Raw genomic sequence first — 25,806 nt, 5'->3', positions numbered from 1 at the left:
GCAGTGCTACGAGTACGGGTGTGGAATACAGGACTCCATCCTGGCTGCCTGGCTAAATGCTTTGGATATGCCGGCCCGCCTGAAAGCACCGACACGCTTCCGGCATGACAAGCCTGGTTGTTGTGATCTCGATATATCATAGCTTATGAAGTACGAGGCTGGTACTGGAACCCGGTAGAATGTGCCTAGTAAGGTGTTGGTATGGCGCCCCTTGCCACCCAAGGGAGTCGTGGAAACGGACTTACAACCAGCTCTGAAGATGACAATCGTCCGGAAGAGGTAAAAGCGAACAGAGTAACTTCTGATCTCCGGAAGCCTGGGCGGACAAAGGTCCTGGGAAGGCCGCCGGTCGAGCGCTACTGCTGCGAGATGAGATGCACATTACGTCCATACACCGCAGGCCCATCCGGACCAAGAGCGCCTTAGTCTGATGATGGCTGGCAACCTTGGCCTGAGCTGAGATGCATCTGACTGCGACCTAATACCACTGCTAGTAGCTCGTACTGTAGCACTATCGCGCACCGGGCAATTCATCGTCGTTGACCTGCATTACTACTGCTTTGGTCCTGACCGAGCTTCTGTTTGGACCATGTGCTCCGTCAGGGACATGTCTGAGTCGGCCACAAACCCCCACGGAGGGCTGGTTGTGTGCCATGCCACACTGTCTGCTGGCACTTGGCGCTGCAAAGAGTCCCTTGTTCCGCACGACCACAGCCGCAGTACACCTTCACCCAGGATCACGTCTTTGTTGGACAGGACAAGGGCCGGCGAGTCGTGATTCCAAGGTGGTCGACTCGCATGCGTCGTACTCCGCACAAGTAATGCACATGTGGTAGCACCGGCCTGCCGAGGATGTACCGATCAATGACGACCTCGTCCCCCTGCTCTGGCCGGATTTCAGCGGGCACCTGTGCGGTGGACTGAGGCATCATCATGCACTTGATTGCTCATGTTGTTAATATGTGCACGCGGGCGCCGAGGATGAGGAGGCACACAGCATGAATGCTGCTGCCCATTCTGCCGCTACTGCTGCTGATTCCCATGCCTAGGACCTCCGTTAGTGAGCGTCTGCATGTGCATGCCAATGTACTAGTGTGTACATGCACTTAGTACAAGTTAACACTTGACACTTTGAGCCTTGTTGTGTCGCTGCCTTGCACGTCCGCTCCTGGGGCGCCGGCTGTGCAATCTGAAGAGAGCCAGCCAGACTTTACGTTGCATTCTTCCATCCTTGCCACTCCACGCAACCGTGGCACTATATACTATCCGCGGAATACTTCAGCCAGCACGTTGAAACAGAGGCCAAGCCAGCCAGCTTTCCCGCAATGGCAGCAATGGACGAAGCCGTCCAATTAACCGTTAGCGCCAACCCTTGTTCCTGTGGCACTGTGGCTACTGACACGCCGCACCGTGATCAGTGCTCCAGGCTTGCAGGGGCTTGAGGCCAGCCAGGATGTCGCTGAGCGTGTGGGTGAGGAGTGGATGCTCGTCGTGGTGATCATGCCGTCAACCATCTTGCACCTTGGACCTGTCCTTCGTCCTCGTCCTCGATGCGTGCTGCTCGCTCTCGAGATCCCACCCCATAGGTTTCCCCATCATCTCCATTCCCCCCTCCTCTCCCTCCGCCTCTCCGTGCGTCCTCAACTCCCGAGCTCTATTCGATCGATCAGTGCTTACTTGCCTCGACCGCTCGCAGGGCCGGACCACGGTGCCATCATCGAATCGAGCAAACGGCGCTGGCAGCTTGCCATGCCATGGCATGCCAACCCGTGCAGAGTATCTTAGTGTGTGACTGATGCACCTCGACAAGCCAGCCGTGCATGCACCTCGCCGTTTGAGCGACCAAGAACCGACCAACCAACCGACTTACACCCTTCGTATCTCTTGCACCGAGTGCCTGCAGCCGCCATTCGCTGCCGTTTGCATGCAGCCCAGAGCCGTCAATCAACAGTCGCCCGACAACAATAACATATACAGGCCGCGCCGCTCTTCTCCTTGGGCGGACGCACTACCTTAGCTACCTACCTTGCCTCCATACCTTGACCTCGTACCCATCGACTTGGTCAGGTCTCCCGAGCCTCTGGGCTACACGACTCGCGCGGTCCAAGATTCCAATAAATACAGCGACGGGTGACATACCGAGACTCAGCACCCTCGCTCTCCCAGGCACACCCAAGCTCTCACGGCGTCGGCGGAACCTTGGTTCATCCTTCCGTCGTGTCCCCGGCTCTGGTCCTCTCTCTCGCTCTATCATCTCTGACCGCATGCTGATTGCGAGTGTTGGCAACGTGTTCACTTTGCATTGCATCCCCAGCCCTGCGCCTGGTGAGCGTCGTCAAATCGACACCTTGCCTTGCGTCCCAAGATACCAAGTACAGCCAGTCGACTTCCGCACGCCTACAGCCCGCCCGCTTACACCGTAGCGCCGACGGTGCTGGACCGCTGAGGGTCGGCGAACCTTGTCCGTACCAAGTACTCCGCGCTTCACGGCCTACCTCTTCCCGCCTCTGGACCGGGAGGAAACAAGTCGTTGGCACGCCTTTGCAGCGTCACCCTGCAGTCAGGCTGACCTAAACGATCGGAACTGACTGCTTGGAGGATTGCGCATTCTTGAGCAAACTCGCCTTGTCTGCATTCCTGATTGTGCCGTCGGGTGCCATTTTCGCTGCCTGCGTTCAATTGCTTTTTCGTCCTGCCTTCGTCCCTTGACTCACCCTCTACCTACCTCCGCTGCTACGTCTCCCCTGCTTCCTTGGTCCCCTCTGTTCTGGTGCCTGTAACTCGGGAGGATGCAGAGCGCCCTCAGGTGGTTCCAGGGCCCCGACAAGGACCTTGGGCCAGTGCCAGGCCCCACGGCCGCCAGCGCTAGCCCCAATGCCCTCGCCCGGCCAGCCCACAACCGCGCCACTGCAAACGCCAGTGCCAATGCCAGAGCCAGTACGGCGGCGGGTACCAGGACGGGTACCGGTACGACGAGTCCCAGCTCGAGTCCCAGTGCCGTCGCCACTGAGCGCGCCCCGGCCGGTACCGCTACCAGCATCGCTACCAGCACCGCTACCAGCGCCTCACTGGCCAATGCCGGACCGTCCTTGGCTGCCTGTGCCGCCTCGTCCGAGTCCATGTCGCCGCCAGCTTCGCTCGACTCGTCGTCTCAATCATCCTCGCCCCAACCAGCGACTCCTCCCGACTTCCCTCTCGCAACAGCGCCCTCCGCCTCGTCTGCGTCTGCGTCTGCGCTCGCGACTGCATCCTTATCCGCTGCTCCCGCCTTGCCTCGACACAGCTCCGGCTTCTCGTCCATCCCCGCTCTGCGCACACAGAAGGACGGCTCAGCACCGTCGCCGTCGCCGTCGTCGTGTTCCTGGACCGCCGCCCTCCGCCAGTCCCAGCAGAGCCCGCCGCCCGACAAGCTCCTCGCCATCCCTCGACTCGACGCCGCCATCGACATAGACCTCGACCTCGACATCGACCTGAGCGATTGCGACGACGCAGCCATGACTACCGGCCCGGGCCTCGATCCTGGCATGGCTCGCCCGCGTCAGGACTCGTTTGTCAGCGCCGGCCCCAAGCCCATTTCAATGAACATCCAGAACCGCGACAATGTCAACAGGAATCGTCGCGAGAGCCTCGCCGGCAGCCTCATGGGAGGCATGAGCTGGGGAGGCATGTCTTTTGGCAGCTTCGTCAGGGACGAGTAAGTCGTGGAACCTTTTTTTTTTCCTTGGTGTTATCCCACCCTGCATCGTGCTCTACACTTTTTATCCTTATCGGCCTTGTGTTATCCTGTGGCCGCCGCACTCCTCCAAGCCTGCCCCAACCACATACATCACCGCCATCACCGTCGTCCTCATCCTGTCAAAAGGGGGGAGAAAAGAGGGAAACCCGCCTCTGTTCAATTTGCGTCAGCCTGCACTGCCGAGGTCTCCTCTGAGAGGACAATGAGCCGGCGTGAGAGGCATTTGAACCCTACACGCAGTCAACTACATCATCACTTTTTTTTTTTTTTTTTTTTTCCCTCTTATCCAATCCCTTCTTCCCCTCCTGTTCGCACCAAAGCGACCCCCCGCTGTGGCACGCTACCTCACAATACCATGGCTATCATACAGAGCATGCCTGCGAAATGCAGCGTCAATTCTCCTTGATACCAGCAACTGTTAACATGAATTTGCCACAGCATCATGATGCAGAGTACCTCTCCGTTTACGGGTGGCGCATATCAGTCTCCGTCATTCCACTCTTCATCGTATTTACCCAAGCTCGAGGCCAACTTCATGCGTGACTTCACATGCTGCGGCAAGATCTTGCCCAACCTTCACGACTTGCTTCAGCACTATGAAGAGGCGCATACACAAGCCAGCCCCAGCGCTGTCAGGAACAGTGCTTTCAACCAGTTCGGCGCCCTGGGTATTCAGGGCTCGCCCAAGATGCCCAGCACGAGGTCGACCCCGGCGCCCGGCCAAGGCTCACAACATATGGGACAGCAGCGCCAGATGGGCGGTCCCGGTCTCCAGATGGGCGGTTCTCAGCGACTCGGTTCCTCCATGCTTCAGATGTCCACCTCAATAAATAACATGAATGACGAGATGGATGCTGTTGCTGACATGGAAATGGACGATGCCCTCGGCACCATGGATATGGATGACAGCCAGAAGATGCACCAGACACGTCAGCTGTTCGGCCAGCAGCAGCGGCCACAGCTCAACATGAACACCTCTGGCATCACACAGGGCCTCCGAACGTCCCAGCCGCCCACCCCCGCAGCCCAGAGCTTTGGGTTCCAGAACAACCCTACCGTCTCGTCTGTCAACACTCCCACGCTCACGACCCAGCAGCAGATGCCGCAGCAGCAGGCTCAGCAGACGGGCATGAGCGAGATGGACGAAGACCTGCCTGGCATGCCCATGGGCGGCGACGCCACCGACCTCGGCGACATGACGTTTGGAAACGGCAACAACAACAATGACGGCAACGACTCCAATTTCTGCATCAATGACCCCGGCAAGCATCTCTTCAGCCCCAACGGCGCATTCCCTCAGGGCAACCGATCTATACAAGCACAGCTTGCGCAGCTCGGCTTGACTCACGGCCAGTTTGCGGACCCCGAGGCCAACAAGGTCCTGCTCGCCCGACTACAGAGCATGATGATGCCGGAAGAGCACAAGCCTTTCAAGTGTCCCGTTATCGGTTGCGAGAAGGCATACAAGAACCAGAATGGACTCAAGTAAGCTAACCATTTTCGCGGTCTTGACTCAGGATGAACCTACTAACCTCCATGCTCACTAAACAGATACCACAAAGCTCACGGTCACCAAACGCAGCAGCTGCATGAGAACGGCGATGGAACCTTTTCGATTGTTAACCCAGAGACAAGTGCACCCTATCCAGGTACCCTTGGTATGGAAAAGGAGAAGCCCTTCAACTGCGAAACATGCGGCAAGCGCTACAAGAATCTTAACGGCCTGAAATACGTAAGTCTGCACGGTCCGGCAGCCACATCTTCTCGCACACTGACGGTCTCATAGCACAAATCTCACTCGCTTCCCTGCAACCCTGAGTTTAAACTTCAAGCACTTGCCGCAGGTCTGAATCTGCCGGGCATCGGAGAGGACGTGATGCTGCAGTGAGCGACTCGCACAGCATACGTCGGCTCGACTCGCCTGAGCGGCATGGGTTAGTCCGAGCCAACGAGCGATGTTACGGACTCGGCAGTAGTGATAGCTTGGTTCCTTTAGCCGTGCTGATCCATGTGGGGATGGAGGCTCATCATCTGGTTGTGATCAGCGCGCTCTCCCTGCCTGGAACTGTCTATTCACGGTCACGGTTTCACGCTCGCTCTACATATACATGCAATCTTTGCATGTTGGCAATGCACGGCATATGGCGACGGCGTTCATCCGACGGCTGGTTTCCCGGAGAAGCATGAATCAACGGCCGGCAGATTCAATACACCACCTCATCTCCCCCATCGAGGTTCCCCTATTCAATGGCGCGATTGCCGCTTCAACCCCACTATACGCAGCGCCGAGCAGATCCTCCCGTCATCAGACGGCTACTCAACACTACAAGTGGCAATTTACGTTACCACGGCCATATTGCCGGAACTGGAAGGACATTTCATTTGCTGAGTGTCGCCAAAGAAGACCCTTCACTCGACTTTATTACCTATGACGTTATTTCTATTGCTGTACGCTTTCTATAGACAGCCGGTTGGCACAGCGAACAAGAGGCTTTCGCTTCCTAATGGACGAAAAGCGCCCGAAGAGAGGATGCGGAAGGGAAACGAGGCGGTTCAATCTGGAATGAGGAAGTGAAGATAAGACTTCTTTTTTCGCAAGCAAAAAGGGGAAAGACCGGAAGATTGCTTTACATTACGACTTTGTATGATCGGCGGTGTTGCTCTTTATGACGTGTTTGTGGAAGACTGGGTAACTGCACTGGACGCAAAAAAACAGGTGTTTGTCTCGTTTTTTTTCATCTCCCCTTCGGCCTGGTTCTTTTGATGATTACTTTGTTGATGTCTGTTTTACACTGTTTGGATTCCTCCCTTCCTTGTCTTCGCAAAGTCCTCTCTTCTCTCTACTCACTCTCGTGTTGAACCCCCCCAAACCAGGTGCATTGGGGTCAAGCGGCACTGTCGTCTATGTCTGCTGAGGGTTTTCTCTGGGGAAGGGGGGCTTTGAAAGAAGCAGGAAGAAGGAAGATTGCTGCTTGGGTGGTGGAGTACGAACAACAAAAAAGGGAATGGGGTACATAAAAAGTTGATTCCTTTGGTGTTTTTTTTTTTTAAACGTCGTCTTCTCCGTTTTCTTCCTTTTTCTTCTTACAGGAACGGTCATAGAGAGAGAAGTCTAAAGGAGAAGAATGGAGCTATCTGTGCTGTTACGGGGAAAGTTGAAAAAGATGCATCTCAAAAGAACTTGCTGTTGAAATTGTGTGTCTGTGTGTCTGTACCTATACATGTACCACTATGTGCTATTCTCGTGATGGCTGGGATAAGTGAGATACCTCGGCTAGATCTCACGACTGGATTCCGTATGTGGTATTTCGCACATGCTTGTGAACAAGGTTTACCGTCGTCCCTGTCCCTTGTCTTTACGATTTGTCCATCCTTGCCCTGTTGAGGCAAATAGCCAAAGGTTCCTCTGTGTTTTTCTTCCCATGTACTGTATGTGCGACGTCGCTCCCATGCAAGTCAAGCACTCTGAGGTAAGTGAGCCAAAGGGCACATGATGTGCAGCCCCTTGTCCAAGGGTGATCGAGAAGGTTGATGAGGCCCAAAGAGGCAGGAAAATACACAGCTTCATATAGATCGTCTATAGATACCTACCTACGGATCGAACAGCTGGCTACCCGATACGACATACACAGACTTGGTCATAAAGGAAGGTATAGCATCAAGACAAAGTCATAAGCAACCAACTCCCGAAAATGCTCGAACAAACAAGGAAATCCAGGGCCCCAAAACACCAAAAGGAAAGCCGCATGCACAAAGAAAGCCCTCACACCCGCATGCGCCTTCTCTCAACAAGCACCCAAGCACAAAAGCTCAGCTCGTCCCCTATATCGAGGCCTAGGATGATCATGACCCGAAACAAGGGGTAAACAACAGAGGACATACTGTACTCGTGGAGCGGAGCTGAGCGACCAGATATCCGCTAGCCAAGCGTGTCACTCCTCCCCATCCCCCTCAGTCTACGATATCTCCACGTCCTCGTCATCGTCATCGGACTCGACGATCTGCATCTGGGTACTGCTGCTGATGCTCTCTTTACGAGTGCCATGACCCGTGCCATCGCTGTACCGGCCCGATACGCTCCCCCACTCAAGCTCGTCGCCTGCTACCACTCGGCCTTCCATGTCGATCTCCTGTGATAGTTCGACGAGGGCGTTGCGGGGGAGACGGAGGAAGCCCTGGGTGCGAACGATGCGGCCCCAGTGCGTCATACAAAACGTCGCCGCCCTCTTCCGAAGCCATTCCTCGCTCGCCAGCCCCGCGCAGTACCAGATGACGCAGGCATGCTCGACGTCCAGCTCCTTGGCCAGGCGGTTTACGCACAGCAGGCGAAGGTGCGGGATGTTGTAGATGTTGGACATGACCAAGAGTCCGGCCACGTCGGAGAGGTCCGTGGTGGCGTCACTGTCCGCCTCCGTCGTGCCGTGGATGTTGTCGGTGTAGAGGTACAGGAGGAACGCCTTGACGACCGAGTACGGCTCGGGGATGTGCATCTTCTTGGTGTGGAACTCCGCCATCTGGGCGTTGTACAAGCGCGCAAAGTGCGGCCAGCGCGCTTGCAGAATCAGCTTGTGGACGTGGATTGGCATCGACGTCGGTGCATCGGCCGACAGCCAGCTCTGCTCTCGGTTGGCATCGTCGGCTCGTATCAGCCCGGAGCTGAGCGTCTCATCGCTATCAGCGTCGTCTGCAAGAGCCGTGATGACAAAGTCGGTGCCGCTTCCTGTCTCGGGAGGCTGGTTGAACAGTTTGGCAAGATCAGCGCCTAAGCCTTTTGAAGGTTGATCAGATAGCCTGTTGGCGAAGGAAGGTCTAGATTGGGCCAGCGTCTCTGGTGCGAGGTTGTTCCCAAGGAAGCCATATCGCCGAAGGTCGACTTCCATGATGTCACTACAGATCGCAAACGTCAGTCATTGAAGCGTCGCGAACACAAGCTCAGCTGTCTCATCCTTACCTCAAATACTCCTCATAACCATTCGGTCCCAGATCGGTTGCGGCAGGATCAACTGGGCAGCCCAGGAGCCACGCCTTGGTTCCGTCTTCATTCATAGTGCAGTAGTGCCACCTATATCCTGTCTTGTAGATCTCACGGCCATCGGCCAATTTCTGCCACCTCAGCGTACTGAGATCCAAGGCCGACAAGGAACATTCTCTGTGCGTGATGGTGGCCGCGGGGGTCACAAAGTCCAGCAAGGTCCCCGAAGAGTATGTGTGGAAATGGATGCCGGAACCCTGGGAGGGCACAGTCGGGCCAGAAACGAACTTGAGGGCAGATATGGTTCCCGGCGCCATGGGCGCGTAGGACTTGACTTGGAATGACGGAGGATTCACTTGAGCCGTCCTTGAGTTGGCAGCATAGCCAGAGGTGCCGACGACGGGATTGGGTGCCAGGGTGTAAGGCGGCCTCGGAGAGCTGCTAGTTCTGTGAGCGGCGGAATGGCGATCTAAGACGCCAAAATGGGGCCGGGAGTCAAACTCTGGGCTTCCTTTGAGGTCAAGCCACCACAAATCGCTAATCTTGTCCATGTCCTCACTGAGACCACCAAAGACCCAGACGCGGTCGCCCCAGATATAGGCAGAGTGATCGAAGCGGCCGACAAAGCGCCATGCCTTGGACCACGTAAACGTCTTGAGATCGAGGTAACAGATGTCGTCCAACACATAGTTGTTCTGGCCAGTAATGCCACCAATGATGAACAGCTTATCTTCGTGGAGCACCGCGGCGTGTCTTGCTCTGCCCTTGGGGATCGGGCCAGATACCAGAGGCTGTGTCCAATGCGCAGTTTTCAGGTCGAATATGATGAGATCGGATAGATACGTTCGATGCTCGTTCTCGCCGCCAAAGACGAGTAGTTTGTCGCCTTTGTACAGGGTCGCCGTGTGGCCTATACGAGAGATGCTGATTAGTGACTTGTCCTAGAAATGAAGATGCCTGGTAAACAGCACGTCGAATGACACATACCCATGCGCACTCCCGGGATATCGCCATAGTTATCGACCAAGCTCCATTGGTGACTCGTCAGGTCCAAGCGTAGGACATGGTTGTAAACTTCGTCCGTGTACTGGTCGAAGCCACCAAAAGCGTAAATCTGGTTGTTACCGCAATAGGTCACTGAAGCATTGACGAGGCACGCAGGCCGCTGTCCTAGCGTGCGAGTCACTTTCGGTCGATAGCCATCGGCCAGAGGGCGGGCCTTGAGGGGAGAGTTCGGCATGATGTAGGTATTGTTCGAGGAGGACGCCGAGGCTGGCGCCTGACCGTTACTCAGGGTTTCCGACGAGGTCTGGCTGGCCGTTGAGGGCTGCGGCGTCCCACCGGCATGGGTTGCCGGGGTTTGACCAAAGAGACTGACGGACGACGAGGCTGGGCCGGGGGTCGACGGTTGCGCCATGATGAAGCTGGCCGCGTCAAAAACTCAGTACCATCTCAAGCGGGAACCTTTCGTGTAAAGTATGAGCAAATGCAACCGAGCGTGGCTTGGCGGTTCAAAGGCAAAAGGAGGCTCGCGGCAGAGAAGAGCGACGACAACAAGTAAACAGAAAGCGAAGGATGGCGATGGAACCAGACGACAGCTGGCTTCAGCACGCGCCAACGGTGACGAGACTCGGCGGTGGATTCGGCGGAGGATGATGTAGGTTAAGCGTTTGGACGGCGCATGTGAGATGAGGGTCGCGGATTTGCGGAGCAGACAAAGAAGTTCGTGTCGATGCCCACACCCGACCAGGTACGTACCTTTCAGTTTTTGATTTTTTCTTTGACTTCCGTCCTAACGTCGTAGCCGCGCCACGCCTAGCCATATGCGGTTAGCCGCGCGGCGGTTATCTGGGCTGTCGCGAAGGCGCATCTTCGGAAGGGCAGTAAATCCGCCGCTCGTCGTTGCCCGGACAACACAGGCGGTGGACTAAGTAAATAAGATTCGCATATATATACCATCGGCCGGCATCTTCACCGTTTCTGCAGTCCTACGAGCACACACACACACACACATACAACATCCCTTCTGCCTTGACTGCTCACGATCACCCTGCTGCTCGCAACGTTACGAATGCTCACAGCTTTACTGCAACTCGCAACCTCATCACTGCTCACTCAGTATCCTCTGTCCACAAACATATGATCATTTGATATATCATACGAATATCAAACACCATGTCTACTGCGGCAGTTTCGACCCCCGTTAAGACGCCCAAAGGCCTTGCGGCGGGTGGACGAGTTCCGCTTACTCCTTCGCCAATCAAGGCACTCAATTTCAAGACCAAGAAGCCCTCGCTTCGACAGAAGACGTCCAAGACGACAGTCAACCAAGGCGGTGACCGCTTCATCCCCAACCGGGCTGCCAGTTCCGCCATTGCCAACATCGGGTCAAGCAAGGCCAACCTTCCCGACAAGAAGAAGAAGAAGAGATCCAACCCAAGCATCTCAGAGGGACCGATGGCACCCGCCTCTCCAGAGAATGAGGACGCCGCTGCTGCTTTTGAGGGCTTGAGCATCCTCGACGATGAAGACGATGACAGCTACTCTCGTCCCTCGCCAAACACCGTGGCCTACCAGGACTCACTTGCCGACGTCTGCGGTGTGAGCCTCAAGACTCGCATTCTGGAGTTCAAGCCTGCTCCCCCGGAGTCATCCAAGCCCGTGGATCTGCGCCAGCAGTACAACCGACCGTTGCGTAGTGCCGGCTCCGGCCAGGCTCGCCGACGCATTGCCACCGCTCCCGAGCGTGTCTTGGACGCACCTGGTCTGATTGATGACTATTATCTCAACTTGCTGGACTGGAGCTCCGGCAACCAAGTTGCCATCGGTCTGGAGCGCAGCGTCTACGTCTGGTCCGCAGATGAGGGCAGCGTCAACTGCCTCATGGAGACGTCTCCCGACACCTACGTCAGCAGTGTCAAGTGGTCTGAGGATGGTGCCTACGTGGGCATTGGCCTCGGCACGGGCGAAGTCCAGATCTGGGACGTGGCCGAGAGCCAGAAGATTCGGAGCATGTTCGGACACGACACCCGTGTTGGCGTCATGGGCTGGAGCAAGCATCTCCTCTCCACCGGTTCCCGAAGTGGCCTTGTCTTCAACCACGATGTCCGCATCGCTAAGCACAAGATTGCCGAGCTCGTCTCTCACACTTCCGAGGTCTGCGGGCTCGAGTGGCGGGCCGATGGCGCCCAGCTTGCCACGGGCGGCAACGACAACCTGGTCTCCATCTGGGACGCCCGCTCTCTTACGGTGCCCAAGTTCACCAAGGCCAACCACAAGGCGGCCGTCAAGGCGCTCGCCTGGTGCCCATGGAACACAAACCTGCTCGCCACTGGCGGCGGCTCTTACGATCGTCACATCCACTTCTGGAATTCGACTACCGGTGCTCGCGTCAACAGCATCGATACCGGCTCACAAGTCACCTCTCTGCGCTGGAGCCCTCACCACCGCGAAATTGTGAGCTCGAGCGGGTTCCCAGACAACTCTCTCAGCGTCTGGAGCTATCCTACTCTGGTCCGCAACATCGAATTTCCTGCTCACGAGAGTCGTGTGCTGCACAGCTGCCTCAGCCCTGACGGCCAGATGCTTGCCACTGCCGCCGCCGACGAGAGCTTGAAATTCTGGAAGATCTTCGAGAAGAGGGCGGGAGCCAGTGCTGCGGCCTCAGCCGCCTCTAGAAAGGCTGACATGGCCAAGCACATGACGATTCGCTAGATGGCACCTCGTTTGGCGGATTTCAAGTCATCGAAAACACCAGAGTAAAACCTCATCAACGGCGTCTACTCTCTTACTTTTGGGCGGAGTCTGCTTTTGAATTTGGCGTTGGGGAAACGGGCACGTGGTATGAAAGTGCTTCACCACGGGCGGCCACATGGGAATGGGTCAACCATCTGACACGAGCTATGATTGGGATGTCTGAGACGAACACGACAGAGAAATACAAGAATGGATTAGGTATATTGCTTGATGTAACAGGTCCTAGCTGCTGCATACTAGGAGGGACTGTCAGCGATTTTGGTTTCAAGGGAATGGGAAAATGGACGGCGTTGGAGGCGTTACGGGTGGTTTCGGTTTGATGTATGACGTCTTTGGGGCTTTGGTTAGGTAGCTTGCAATAAAACGTTTGCTTTAATCATTTTGCAGTCTCGTGACTTTGTATAGCCTCGGATCTGTCCTGTGCCTTGGCTCTTTGGCTCTGGGGTGATTTATATCTTGGATAAGCAGAACATACATCTCAACCCAACCATCGTGAGCCTCCCCAGACGGCGATTCTTGGTGTTTTCAGCTCCAGCGCTGCCGCCCGCTAACGCACCGCTAAAGCCGCCGCTGGTGGGCGGATCACTCAGCCGCTGGATTGGGGGATGACTAAGCGACCGAGCCCTCTAGAAGTGCACTTCTACCAGGCGCTGCCAACTCTGACCATTGCATACCTTTTGCTGCTGGACCGACATACGCCAAAAACGGTGAACTTGAACTCGCCCATCGTTGACGCTGCACGCGCACCCGGAATTTTACAGCGAATTCTACGCATTGCTCTGCTCAAGATTTTACTTCCATCAGTGCCTACTGCAGGCTCTGTCTTCCTTCTCTTCTTCCTCTCCGCCCTGCTGAAGCGGCTGCGGCGACAGTTACAGGTACCCAGTCAAGTCCAGCTGCTTGGCTGCCTGCGAGAGGCGGTTACCCACCGACTTGTGGACGTCTGTCGATACACGCCCGTCTCGTGATAGGGCTGCGCGCTCGTTCGATTCGTCAATAGAAGAGAAGAAGGGAAAAGAAAAGAAAGCAAGAAAGCAGAAAGGAGAGACATTCGCGCCGCTGGGACGATTTCATAAGCAAACATCGCATCCATCCCCCTCTCCGACAGTCTGTTGCTGGAGACTTTGACTGCCGCCATCGGGCTACGGTGCGATAACTCCCTGCCGGCTGACCCTGCAGCTGGTAAACGGGCTCACCAAAGTGCCCTTGATCTTTTTCGTGTCTTGCATCTCGGTTGCGGCATCGCAAAGGCTGCAAAGCAAACCCAAAAAAAAAGGCACCCAGCAGCAACCCCAATCGACGTCGGTGTAGGACCGAACTGTTGTTGCCCACCATGTCGAATTCAGCCGTGGGAAACGTCTACCAAACGATCATCGAGGAGGTGATCAACAGCTCGCGAGTCGATTTCGAAGAGAGCGGCGTTGAAGAGGCCGTGCTGGAGGAGCTGCGATTGGTAAGTCAGATCAGAGTCTTGTTCTTTGTTCCCGACTTTTGCGAGCCGCTTTTTTTGCTGCCCTCTCAATCACCCGCCATCGTTACGATCCATCAAACAAGCGACGCCTGCATCTCGCTGGCAGCACCCCCGACGAGAGAGAAGGGGAAAAAAAAACACCAAAATCCCATCATGTTCTGCCCGCAACGGCGACATGCTCTGCGCAACGCCTCGCAAAACCTCCTGGGAGGGGAAGCAGAAACCTGGGGTGGAGAGGAGTGGCGGGTTGGGATCGGGGGGATCGGGGGGCGACACAGCACTATTTGGGGCCCTTTTTAAGTCCAGAGCCCCCCCCCCCCGGCCGCGCCAACGGGCAACGAGTCCAGTGACTCCAGGCAGGACAGCGGGCGGCGCTGCCTGATTGGGCCGCCAATAGCCACCTCTTCCCTTGGTCCTTTTTTCGTCTTTGATGCATCACGTGTGACCAAGCTCAACACCAACACACCACACCAATTGCTCACTCATTCAGTTGTTCATCCATATACTGACTCGATTCATCAGGGATGGCAACAGAAGCTCTCTCAGCTCGACGTGGCTCGCTTTCCGTGGGACCCCAAGCCGGAACCTCCCCCAGCAGCTGCAGCTGCACCCCCTCCCAACAATAACAATACAGCCACGCCTGTCCAGACACAAGCTCAGTTCTCCGCGCCACTGTCATTGCCGACGGCGAGCCCGCCAGGCGGCCTGCCGCAAAATGGCATCAAGCAGGAGCCTTACGTGAAGACAGAGCCCGGCATCAAGCAGGAGCCCGGCACTCAGCAGCCCGGCATGCCCTACCCCAACTATAACAGCATGGAGAACAAGAACAGCGTTGCCGCCAACCGGGCGGCCCAGCAGCTCCAAGCTCAATACGGAGTGCGAGCAGCAGGCTCCATCAATGCGATACAGGATCGCATGGGGCAGCAGCCTCAGATGCAGTCTCCGCAGCAGGGACAGGCTTCGACACCTGTGCTGCCGCAGCAGCCACCTCACCCGTCGGAGCAACAGCAGCAGCCTTTGGGCAACGCTCAGGTTGACGGCGCCGGAGATTCCATGGCGGGCGATTCTGATGAGGATGATGAACAAGAAAGCTTCGAAGGCGTTCTTCTACGGCATGGCGTCAACGGCAAGCCCGAAGAGCTCGGCAGAGTTGACATCGACCGCATCCTCCACGAGCAGATGGCTGCCAAGGCTAAAAGCATGGAGGGAGGCGGCTTGATGCTGTCGCTGAAAGAGGCCACAAAACACCAGTCCACGGCAAGTGCCGCTCAGAAGCAGAGAAGCAGAGGAAAGGCTCGCGGCGGCGTGGCCGCCTATGATGGCGGAGACGATGACGAGGACATTGATGAGGACGCCATCAACTCCGATCTGGATGACCCCGATGAGGATCGGGATGACGACGAGGTTGATGACGAAGGCCTCGGTCACATCATGCTGTGCATGTACGACAAGGTCCAGCGCGTCAAGAACAAGTGGTGAGTGCAGAGTCCCAAGGCTTGTCTGAAGAGACAAAGTTCGGAGCCCCTGTTATTTGCCATTCCCCTTCTTACTGACTTTTGCAACAGGAAGTGCACTCTCAAGGACGGCGTCCTCACCGTCAACGGCAAAGAGTACGTCTTCAACAAAGCAACCGGCGAGTACGAATGGTAGTCCATGAAAGGACGGGGAGGGGAAGATGAACTCGTCCGTGCTTGCTGTTTTGCGGAACATTACTCATAATACTGCACGAGCCATGGCTCTCAGCTTAGGCTCGGGCTCGCTCTCGATTTCAGGCTCGTCTCTCGGTGTCGCGATAGTCACTTTTCGTTTTCCGCTTTTGGTACCATTTATACCTCTATATGCCCTACTCAAGCTTTCTGCTCGCAATTTTCCCCTCGTATCATCTTCCTGTCACTTGCGTTTTCGTCTCCTTAAAAAGTAAAGGGAGGAATAATCATCAATCAAACTGGGAAACAGAACAAAAAAAAATTCACATGCATGGTCAAGGTGGGCTTTTGGTTTTGCAGTCACGGAGCAGTCGCTGGTAGGGAAGGGGTTCTCTTCCCTTAAGAATGGACGTTTGACGTTTCTTTTTCTTCTTTTCAAGTGGCAACTGGCTGTCTTTCTCTCTTCTTTCTTCCCTTAAGGCCTTTCGAGAGCACAGCACAACGAGGCCGGGACAGGCCACAGACTGCGCTGCAGATATGTATGTATACATCTTACTTCGAGGCAGAGAGGAAATGCAATTCTATATGGCATGGGCCAGAGACCAAGAAGCCAAGGGGCACAGATAGTATGCGCGTGCAATGGATGACGAGGCAATGCCAGGAAACCACTTGCCCCGGAGTCATCGCCCATCATGACAGCTACCTAGGTACCAAGTTGGCAGTAACACTACCTATGTACTCCGCTCATAAGGCCTGTCATAGCTGAACCGACTGGGACTCCCGCCTCGGCGTTAAACGAAGCACGACAACCCGCTCCGTCTTTCTGGCCTGCCGGATTGAGATAGTTTTTGGCTCACAGGCCATCTTCAGACCGCCGACCACGGCTGGCCGTCCACACCGTGCCTTTCCAAAAGCAAGACAAGCCGGGGGAACTTCTGTGTTGCGGCAAAAGGCCAATTGAGGCATTTACTAAGACAAGGGGCAGGGAGGGCCGCTGGAAAGCTTCTTGGGGCTATTGGTCCGGGCAGATGACGGCAACAGCAGAGAGAAAACGGCCTGAGTAAACGACCGCTTGCCGCGGATCCGCTCCCGCGCGTTTGCGTAGCGTCGAGGGCCTGAAACCTTTCGCTGTCGCCGACCCTTCGCTGATGCCGAGCTGCCCACGCTGGCGACTCCGTGATGACAGTCAGAGCGATGAGAGAGTCAGGAGGAAAAGTCTCGATTCAGAGTAAGAAGCGTCGGAGCTCCAACCTGGCAGAGCTGAGGTCTTGGGGCCGGTACGGTCTTAGAGGCTACCTATTCGATAAGGGTTAATGAAGAGCACACCATTCCTTCGGACAGTTGAAGGAGCGCGGGGTTGGCCAGCCATCTTCATCTTACATACCTTCTCTCTGGGATCTTCTGGGAGATTTCCTTGAGTATAGGGCAGATGGGGCAGTATCTCCGCATGAAGAAGCCTTTGCGTACGACAATGTTGGAGGATGTGACCCAACTCGGTTGCCAGACGACCGTGCTGTTCGAGTGGCTTTCTGCGCCCAAGAGTCCGACTTACGATCCTGCGACTCCCAGAGCATTTACCGCAATTTCGTACCCCTACTCTCTCGACCCGACAGTCCGGTTCACCGAGCGGCGCTAACGACTAGCGGGACGGCGTGCAGATATTTAGAACGACAGGGGATGAAGGAGTTGCCAGGTGGAACTGGATGGCTTCGTCTATTCCTTGTCGCGTTTGCAAGGTTGAATCTGGACCTATCGCTCACGAGCAAATGTGATCTGCGTTCCACTAGCGTGTGAACTGTACACCGGACCGCCATTAGGAGGCCAGAGGCAGACGGCGCAGTTGGGACCTCGGGGGAGCCCATGATTCAGACAAAGGCTAGTATGTGTTGGCGAGGGTACGCTTCGCCCTTTCCATGTCGGTGTTGTAGAGTTGTGATCGGAATGATCGGAATTTACATGGAAATGGTTTTCTGCACTCCGTACGTAGTGTGATAGAGGGTGCTCAGCACGTTGCTTCGAATGATCCTCTGTTCTTCTCATGAAAGTGCGGATAAGCGGGTCATGCCAACTCACCGAGGCCCTTGACAATGGTTGGCCCTTTCCGCTCGTTTGTTATAGCCTCAAGTCTCATTGAGTTCCAACTGGCAGACAAGTAACGCCACATTGCGACCACGGATCTGTGGTTTGCCGGCATGGGCAACCGAGTTGGTTAGCCAAGACTGGAGGTTGAACGCCATCACTTGGTGCGCTCATGAGAGGGACTCTTGCAGTAGCAACGCCGACTGCGGAGTAAAGCAACACCTTCCAGTATGTAGACGTGACGTAGAATCCTGTGCAGCTCCTCTTGGCTTCCAAATGACCATGGCATCGACGAGCCAGTGCCGTCTACCGTACAGTACTCCGTAGGGATGTACGAAGTACATGAAGCGGGAGTGAAGGACGCGATCCCGGTCGATGCGCACCCACCCAGCACATCGCTGTCGCAACGGACGTCACCCTAATCTTGTCCCGCCCGGCAATAAAATTACCGACCAGTAACCAAACCGTCGGTAGGCGGTCATAAGTACCAGCATCGTGATGCCGTAGGTGATGTTATGCTGAGTAGCGAGTGTTGTATTTCTCCTTGGCGTGCCACGACAGTGGTATCTGGAGATGCTCGTTTGGAAAAGTCTCTCAACACCCATTCGCTTCCGCCGCGACAGTCAGCCGCGCTGTGGATGTCCAGAACAGGTGATACGGGGCGCAAAGTCCGCTGCAACAGCGTCGATTCTGCAGCATTTTAGTGCGGCGAATGAAACATCTCGACAGGGTTCAAGGATGCTTAATTAGCACCAGCCCGGTCAGAGTACTTGTATGTACACGCCTGAGCAGGGAGAAGGCTTTAAGAAAGCCAAGCCGTTCAGGTGCTCATACCGTCCAACGTCCAGAATCGGGGTTTGAGCAAACCATCAATCTGCAGGCGGCGCAAGCCAGAGCGGGATGTGACCACAGTCGGCAGTTGGAATAACTAGACGTCCCAAGGTTGGCGGAGTAGTCAAAAACACCATGATTGCTGGCGACTCCCCAGATAGCGCTGCAAAGGGGTGGCGAGAAGGGAGGGCGAAGAAGTGACAGGTAATATACGGAGACAGGTCTGAGGTAAGGAGACAAGGAAACGAAGGCCGAGAGAGCGTCTTTCGTTTCGGCGAAGTCGTCGTCGAGATGGTGTGTTGTTGGTTCTTCAAGTTTATGCGTTTGGCCAAAGGATGCTAGCTCGACCCTCCTATGGAGCGTCCTGTGGCCCCCTCCTTTGCGCGATACGACGTTGGGAGTTGCCAAATATTTTCCAAGTCGACAAGGACCCCGAAAGAAGTTACTTTCATGAGCCCCTTCTCAGAATCAGCCTTTTAACCTGGCGTGAATACTGCCACAGATGGCTGAGGTTTAGAAGGAGCATGGCATGGGGCAGGTTGTCATGCGAATAGCCGATCCATGGCCAGGGGAACCCCAGCTGGACGTTGCCTCCCGGCAGCGCTGCCCGCGGTACCCTGGACAGAGCCTCATCAGTGAGAAGGCGACGATGCAAACAGATCATTGTCGAAGCTGCTGAGGAGCTGTTGAGATGGTGATTAGACTGCGCATGGCCGCTCCCAGAACTCGACAAGCTGTTGACTTGCATGCATGGAATTCTTTGCGGTAGCAGTACGGAGTAACTCCAGAAGGTATGCATTCTGGGCGCGGCTACATCGTATCTCTCGACAAGCCCCGCCGGCACCACTTGCACAGAGGCTTAGCCCTTCAAGTGTGCAGGGAGGTTCGGCTGCCGTGAGTTGTTGGTTCCAGGATATCGAGGCCATGCTATGAGGTGGCGGACTTCGCAAGGCTTGAATGGTCGTTGCGGTGTCCTCGCGTGTTAGGACTTGAACGAAAAGTGCGGTGCTTGCTGTACATACGGAGAACGGCTGGGGCGCGGGGTTCCGGACCACACCGTGCAAGACCGCATCAGCGTCAGGGGTGATGGAGGAAGTTGAGGATGAAAGAAGGAAGATGTGAGGCGGAGGGAGAGGCGAGAGCTTGAGTTCCATGGAGGAACCTGAGGAGAAGGTGCATCCGAGTAGTGACGAGGTGTGACCGCTTACCTAGAGCGGTAGTAGGTCTGGCAGTAACGTATTGCCACAAGCAGCCATACCACTACTGGGTACCTCCCGTGAGGTACATGTAGCTTTATCTGATACACCCCCAGGCATCATATGAGCTTGGCCCGCAGCGATTGAAACGTGCAATGGAAGGACTACCTAGGTAGGTATCTCGATCCGTTATTCATTGGATATGCGGGGCGAACGACGTGTATGAAGTGCTCCGTAAAGCATTTGCAATCTGTATCATTCTTAATGTTATATACATGTATTGGCCCGTACGCCAGATGTCTTTCTCTGTCGTCTCGCGAGAATGTGAGAAGCACCAAGAGTGCCTACAGCATACGGTAGGTAAAAGTAGTCTGATTTGCCATTGAATGAGAACGAGCACCCGCACGCTGAGTGAGGGATGATGATCATCGATATCAGCCTGTTGTGAGTTATAATGAGATACACATTGTGGTGCGGATATGAAGCATTATGCTACAGGTTCTACTTCTATGTAGACACTTGTATGTAGCGGATGCTAAGACACGAGGTGTCCATACTATCTCGCCGCCTTACAGCTTCCTGTAATCCTACCTTATGGCTGCCGTCAGGTGATCTTCTCACATGCCCGGATCTAACGTCTTCACGCAGGACTCCGAAAACCGTTTCTTGTGTATAGAAACGAAGTACTTTGTCTGTAAGTCGGTACATGTAGGCAGGTCAGTACTCCCTCCGTACTACCAAAGTTGGTAAGTTCTAGGTCCTGCAATGTGGACGGCCGCAGCCATGGGTGATCAGATCAATGCGACGGAACAGTGCCAGGGCCTCTACCCTTGTACAGCAGATGATGTCAAGCCAGCATCGAGGGGATTGTTACTCCGTAGTCTCACGGTCGTAGAATCGGCCACGTGAACACCGGTGCCGTCGTTGTGCCGTGGTCCTTTTGATTACTGCCTCGTTAACAAGAGACATGCAGTCACATATACCGCGGGAAAATCAGCGTGTACACGAGTCACCTGAGGACCGGCCGGGCCTCAGGTCAGTGGTCAGTGGTTTCAGAGGCCAATACACCGTCGATCGTCTATGCTTGGTGCCCAGAACTTGCTGTTGGTCGACTTACACTTTGGCCGTCTCAAGTGGGACTATTGGCGGGTCGCGCCGGGACAAGGTCTGATGAGCTGGTCTTACCAAGGACGAGAGGAGAAGACAAGATAATAATCGGACAGAATACATGTACCCGTCAGCACGACGTAGGACAGCAGTGTAATTTCTTGCCTTTGATCCCTTCGCAGGAGCCTTGCTTGTCCGACCCATAGTCATAACGTGGGGAAAGCAGTGATATCTCGTAGGACCCCCAGGCACTCGTACCGGCATTCTCCGCCGTGCTGGTGTCTCGTAGCACTTGCATACGTACTCCATACATATGGGCCTCATCCCTGGACACAAGATGCTTTTCCGATTCCCACGGAACCGGCCCATCTTGGGCAAAATGATGCATCAACGCGGGCTAAGGACCAAATTGGAATCCACGGTGCTCCGTTGCAAGCTGAAGACTAGGTACGCGCCCTTTGTCTACCTACCCCGTCTTTTCCCTCTCTGTTCATGCGCCAACACCTCTCGGCTGGGATCATGGATACCGACGGTCAGGAGATGCTAAAGCACCACGGGCCTCCGGATAGTCCCACGTCGTACGTCAGATGCATTCGTTGATTGTGGACACGTACTTGAAGCGTGGAAGCCAAAGCGCTGGTGACTGGACTGACGAACCGCTAGGACTAAGACGCCGGATTCCGCGTATGATATGGCTCCAGAAAGCGTACTCGCCTCTACTTGTGAGAAACGAAGGCTCTGCGTAAGGTAATCCGGGAGCCCATTGTAGGAATCGCTTTCCGCACAGAGAACGAAGCATTGAAAGAAGTCCCGAGGTAGGATCGACTGTCCTCGCAACGAGTGCAGGACGACGACTTGCCCTACCAAGCAGGGTCACCGATGGCCGTCTGGTCGATCCCGGCACAGTAGAGAGAGGATTCGGGCATGGGCTGCATACATGTAGTCCGCGTTGTTGGTCCATGGACGGACGTCCTTTGCGCGGGGAGTATCTCCAGGCGGCGTCAAACTACTCACAACTGGAAGTAAGTGTTAGCCGTGCCTTAACATCAGGGTGGGCCCTCGAGAAGAGACGGAAAGTGCCGTGCCGCAAGATATGTATGTAAGCCCGAGGGAGCATAAAGGCTGGAGAACAGGCAAGCAGACGGCACAAGTGTCTCAGAACCGTTGAGCCACTTTCGGGCAGGAGTGCTGGTAGTCCCTGAGATTAGAAAAACTGTGCGGGCTAACCGTTGCAAAAAAAGTGAGGTGTCTTACCAGGGTATGTGTGTACGGGTACAAGGTAAACCACAAGCACTCCGGCAGAGTCTCACCGGCACTTCAACTGCCTAGTGTCTATAAGCAGGGCGGCGAGCGATCTTGCACTATATCCTCGTTGGAGCTGGCAACGACGCCGCGAATGCCCTCAAGCATCAGGCGTTGATGACGGACAGGGTTGGGAGCAGCCCTTGTTGAGGAGCAGCAGCGCATTGATCTGATACCAGCCAGCACCCTCCCCCCCCCCTAGCAGCGGGCACTAAGGGTCAGCCGCAGTTGAGGCATGGAAGCACAGAAAGGGATCCCCAGGCTTCGAGCAGGGATGGTACGAGCACGCCCATGAAGACAAGGTAGCTCTACTTGCACGACCAACGACAAGCCACGAGACTTGAGGCTGAAGATGGGTACAAGTACGGGTGTAGGCGTAAGTACGAGTACCCGGCAGAGATGCTGGTGGGTGGGCCGGAGCTTGTGGGCGTGGGGAACGGAGGCGTGGGGCCTGTCCAAGAGTCGAGAGCCGCGGCTTCGAGACTCCCGGGTCTGCGGAATGATGGCTGGCTTGTTGGGGCGAGGGCTGAGGCGTGAGATGGCTTCTACGGACGGGCTTACGATCAGCGGCGGCAGCATGTAGGACTAGGGATGCGAAAGGCGAGGCACGAAATGTTCTCTTGGCTGGAATAACATGAAATGAAGTACAACATTGTAAAATGAGACACACAAGCACAAGGCCATGTGAGGGTGTGGTGAGGCCCAGAGGTGCGTTGCAGTGGCTAAGGACCTGCAGGACTACGCGCAGTTACGGAGCCCATGATGCTGGCGCCGCTGGACGAATCAGCATGGGAGAAGAGAGGCGGATCGACCCAGACAGACGAGAGGCTGTGGGAGACTGACGAGGCATGCCGCATGCATGCGAGCGTGTATCTGTAGTCTACATGTATGTATGCGTGTCAGGTCTGCTACCAGCTCAGCATCTTATTAGCTGGCGGGTTGAGGTTGATACCAAATACACGGCCATCAGCTCTCCAGCTTGCATGACGAGCGTCTGGATGTAATCAAGTCCTGGGGGCGTACGAGCGTGTGGCTTGCCTCAACATTATTTGCTCCCAAAATCCATGCAAGGACGTCCAACAGAGCGGCCGGGGATGGAGGGCCCGGGGTCGGGCTGTTGGGTGTTGGTCATCAACAAAAGCTGCTTTGCACAAGCCGTCGCACCCCATCAAAGCCACCAGCGTCGATGCAGGCTTAGCCTACCTTACCTATACCTATGCTGGTGGTACGTATGGAGCATGTACTTACTTGCTGTCGAGGTTGAGGCTCTCAAGACACCTTGTCTAACCCAAGAGCAAGGCATTCGGTAGGCCCACGGTAACCGACGTAGAGCTCCGTGATCGTGCCGGGCATGAAGAAGCCGGCCGGCAGCAGAATTCCCCCGCCGCTTCGGCGGATGAGAGCCGACAGTGTGTGGGTTGGCAAGATACCTTGGGTGAAGAGAAAGAATTTGCATGGCGACAGGTCCGAACGAATCACGGTATTACGAGTAAGGTAAGGGTAAGTATTACTACTCGTATCATTAGTAGGAGAGCGGCCCGAGCAAGATGAGATGGCCTTGCGGCAGTGGCCAGTGGACTATCGTACTACTAAGGAGGGCCGCACGGGACGGATTTAGCGCAGGGAGCAGAGGCAAGGTAGCGGTACCGCCTTGGCGCCGATATGCCGCGTACTGCAGTACCTCATACCTGCAGCAGTACTCCGCAGCAAGCGCTGCCAGCACCAGTTGCAGCCCGGGATCAACATCAGCCTCCGTATCTCTACCTCAGCCAAGCGGACCGGGTACACGTCCGCAGCGCAGCCATGGGTAGCCCCTACTTGCAAGCCCAGAAGCAAACCCCAATTGAACGGCGGCGGCAGCTCCTGCATCTTGGGTCCAGTGCTTCTGGATCCACGCCACACACCACCCAAATCTTTTCCTGGTAACAGAGGTGCCAAAAGCTGGCCTGGGACTCGCTGCCCATGTCGAGTCCTCAACTTTTTTTTTTTTCTACCACTGCCTCTGCCTCTGCCTCTACACCCATATGGTCCTTCTTCGCCTTGTCCGGCTGTGCTTCGTCTCGTCACGTCTCGTCTCTTGTCAGCTCGTGCTCGATTGCCCCTGTGACTGTGTCTGTGCCTGCACGACGTCAGGGCTGGAGCCAAACCGCCAGCCAGCATCGACAGACCCGCAGGCAGCATCCCACCAGATCCAGAGCACCGGAGAGCGCCTGAGCCTGAGCCCGAGCCCGAAGCAGCGCCACAAGCACAACACAACCGGACGGACACAGCAGAACGGCAGCAACCACAGGCATCCCCGCGGCCAGGGAGCGAGGGCGAGAGCAGCCAGGTCAGGCCAGGCCAGGGCGGAAGGCCAAGGAAGACTGGAGAAGAAGCAGCCCTGCCTGGCTCCAGCGTCGACCAGCAACTGACTTCGAGTTCCGCTTCGAACCTCCACTGCCCGCCGCGTCTTCCTTCGTCTGCTGCTACAGTACAGTACGGCTAGCCTCAACCTCTCCCTCCACTTGACCTGCTCAGGCTTTGGGGCTCATTTGCTCTAGCGCCAAACCAGCCAGCAAATCATCGGTGTCCTGGTCGAGGCAGAGCATTCATACCTTGCCTTACCTTGCCTCTCCGTGCTTGTTATTCGCACTCCTCTGCCGGCCGCTGCTGCTGGTCCCAGCTTCTCGGGATCCCGTTCGCCGTTTCGTCTCTGCCGTCCCTCCCTCTGCTTTCTCACATCTCATCTCTCGTCCCGTCGCTGCGCAGTTGTCTCGCTCCCTCGCTTTTTCGCCCCCTTCAAGACGGGCAGACCAGCTCGACTCAATCGATCCTTTCTCCTGCACTTTTGCTCTACGAATCCAACCCAATTCAATCACATCTTCATTCGTCATCCATTCCAATTACCTAGCTTCAACATCAGCCTTGGGGGCCGTCGAACTGGGGCACCAACAGAGACAAGAAGGGAGACGAGGCAAAGGCCCAAACTTTCACCAACTTGCACCCCTTGCCTCTTCGTTGCTGGCTAGTAGGCGAGGCAGGCCATTGATCCCGGGCTCGCGACACTTGTCATTGAACCAACGACTCTCAACCGCCGTCTGTCAATTCTCAATTCGGCATCCGTCGACATCGTCTCTCCAGCCGCTGAGCCGCTGGTCCACTCCGGACCCGAGTTTCGCGCCAGTCTTAAAGGGCTAACCGTCCTCCCCCTCTCTTTGCAGTCCACCGAACGACAGTGTCAACCTCAACCCTGGGAGTCGTTATATTTTCTATACCGCCCTTCTCCGCTCTCTCAGCCGTCACTCGCTTGTGTCTTCCAACCGGAGCTTTACGCCGCTGCCTGGGACGACTGCGCCCTTCCTTTGCCTCACACCTCTGGTTCCGCCCTTGCTTGTCGCTGCATTCGTGCTGCAAATTGGTTGCTCCGGTGGCTCAGGTGACCCCGGTCGAGGACTTCCAACCTCAATCAAGGAGCCTCGTGAGAGTTGATACAGCAGCTGCCTCCGACAGGTCACAAAATCATATGAGATCATCGCTTATTCTGACCTACGGCATCTGCGCGGCACCCCCCTCGTACCACATACATCTGTATCTGTGTCACCTCCTTGGCATCTCGGCCAGTTGGATTTCTTCATGTAAGTTGCTATCTGTCTTGCTGTACGCCTGGCTGCCCTACACCGTCCTGCCCGCCTGCTCAGCTCCATCTACTCCTTGATTTATTTGCCCATCTT

General features: G+C 55.7%; 7 protein-coding genes across 7 annotated transcripts; 5 read left to right on the top strand and 2 right to left on the bottom strand.

Annotated features, from left to right (window-relative positions):
• Positions 1 to 2,789: 2,789 nt before the first annotated feature.
• Positions 2,790 to 5,624, top strand: CCMA1212_000823 (Transcription factor SFP1; the record flags this gene model as incomplete). Its single annotated transcript, XM_073698277.1, has 4 exons — positions 2,790 to 3,694; positions 4,175 to 5,221; positions 5,288 to 5,468; positions 5,523 to 5,624. 4 exons carry the CDS (start codon positions 2,790 to 2,792, stop codon positions 5,622 to 5,624), a joined length of 2,235 nt encoding a protein of 744 aa, XP_073562787.1.
• A 2,068-nt stretch (positions 5,625 to 7,692) lies between these two features.
• Positions 7,693 to 10,125, bottom strand: CCMA1212_000822 (RING finger protein B; the record flags this gene model as incomplete). The annotated part of the gene is made up of 3 exons (XM_073698276.1): positions 7,693 to 8,623; positions 8,688 to 9,618; positions 9,696 to 10,125. 3 exons carry the CDS (start codon positions 10,123 to 10,125, stop codon positions 7,693 to 7,695), a joined length of 2,292 nt encoding a protein of 763 aa, XP_073562786.1.
• A 758-nt stretch (positions 10,126 to 10,883) lies between these two features.
• CCMA1212_000821 (WD repeat-containing protein slp1) lies at positions 10,884 to 12,422 on the top strand (the record flags this gene model as incomplete). Its single annotated transcript, XM_073698275.1, has 1 exon — positions 10,884 to 12,422. The coding sequence occupies one exon, from the start codon at positions 10,884 to 10,886 to the stop codon at positions 12,420 to 12,422; it is 1,539 nt and encodes a 512-aa protein (XP_073562789.1).
• A 1,375-nt stretch (positions 12,423 to 13,797) lies between these two features.
• Positions 13,798 to 15,585, top strand: CCMA1212_000820 (Transcription initiation factor IIA large subunit; the record flags this gene model as incomplete). The annotated part of the gene is made up of 3 exons (XM_073698274.1): positions 13,798 to 13,917; positions 14,458 to 15,410; positions 15,501 to 15,585. The coding sequence occupies 3 exons, from the start codon at positions 13,798 to 13,800 to the stop codon at positions 15,583 to 15,585; spliced, it is 1,158 nt and encodes a 385-aa protein (XP_073562788.1).
• A 6,746-nt stretch (positions 15,586 to 22,331) lies between these two features.
• CCMA1212_000819 (uncharacterized protein) lies at positions 22,332 to 22,679 on the top strand (the record flags this gene model as incomplete). Its single annotated transcript, XM_073698273.1, has 2 exons — positions 22,332 to 22,373; positions 22,428 to 22,679. 2 exons carry the CDS (start codon positions 22,332 to 22,334, stop codon positions 22,677 to 22,679), a joined length of 294 nt encoding a protein of 97 aa, XP_073563335.1.
• Positions 22,680 to 23,710: 1,031 nt separating this feature from the next.
• On the bottom strand, positions 23,711 to 24,554 carry CCMA1212_000818 (uncharacterized protein; the record flags this gene model as incomplete). The annotated part of the gene is made up of 2 exons (XM_073698272.1): positions 23,711 to 24,052; positions 24,261 to 24,554. Coding segments are annotated over 2 exons (636 nt in total), but the record flags the coding sequence as incomplete, so codon positions are not given.
• CCMA1212_000817 (uncharacterized protein) lies at positions 23,759 to 24,581 on the top strand (the record flags this gene model as incomplete). The annotated part of the gene is made up of 2 exons (XM_073698271.1): positions 23,759 to 24,018; positions 24,230 to 24,581. The coding sequence occupies 2 exons, from the start codon at positions 23,759 to 23,761 to the stop codon at positions 24,579 to 24,581; spliced, it is 612 nt and encodes a 203-aa protein (XP_073563328.1).
• Between the last annotated feature and the right edge of the window lie 1,225 nt (positions 24,582 to 25,806).

The sequence above is a fragment of the Trichoderma ghanense genome (genome assembly GCF_004382785.1).
Source record: "Trichoderma ghanense strain CCMA-1212 chromosome Unknown scaffold_0, whole genome shotgun sequence".
In the NCBI taxonomy this organism is placed as follows: Eukaryota; Fungi; Ascomycota; class Sordariomycetes; order Hypocreales; family Hypocreaceae; genus Trichoderma; species Trichoderma ghanense.
The sequence above is the reverse complement of the archived record's forward strand: the minus strand, read 5'-3'. Positions and strand labels throughout refer to the sequence as shown.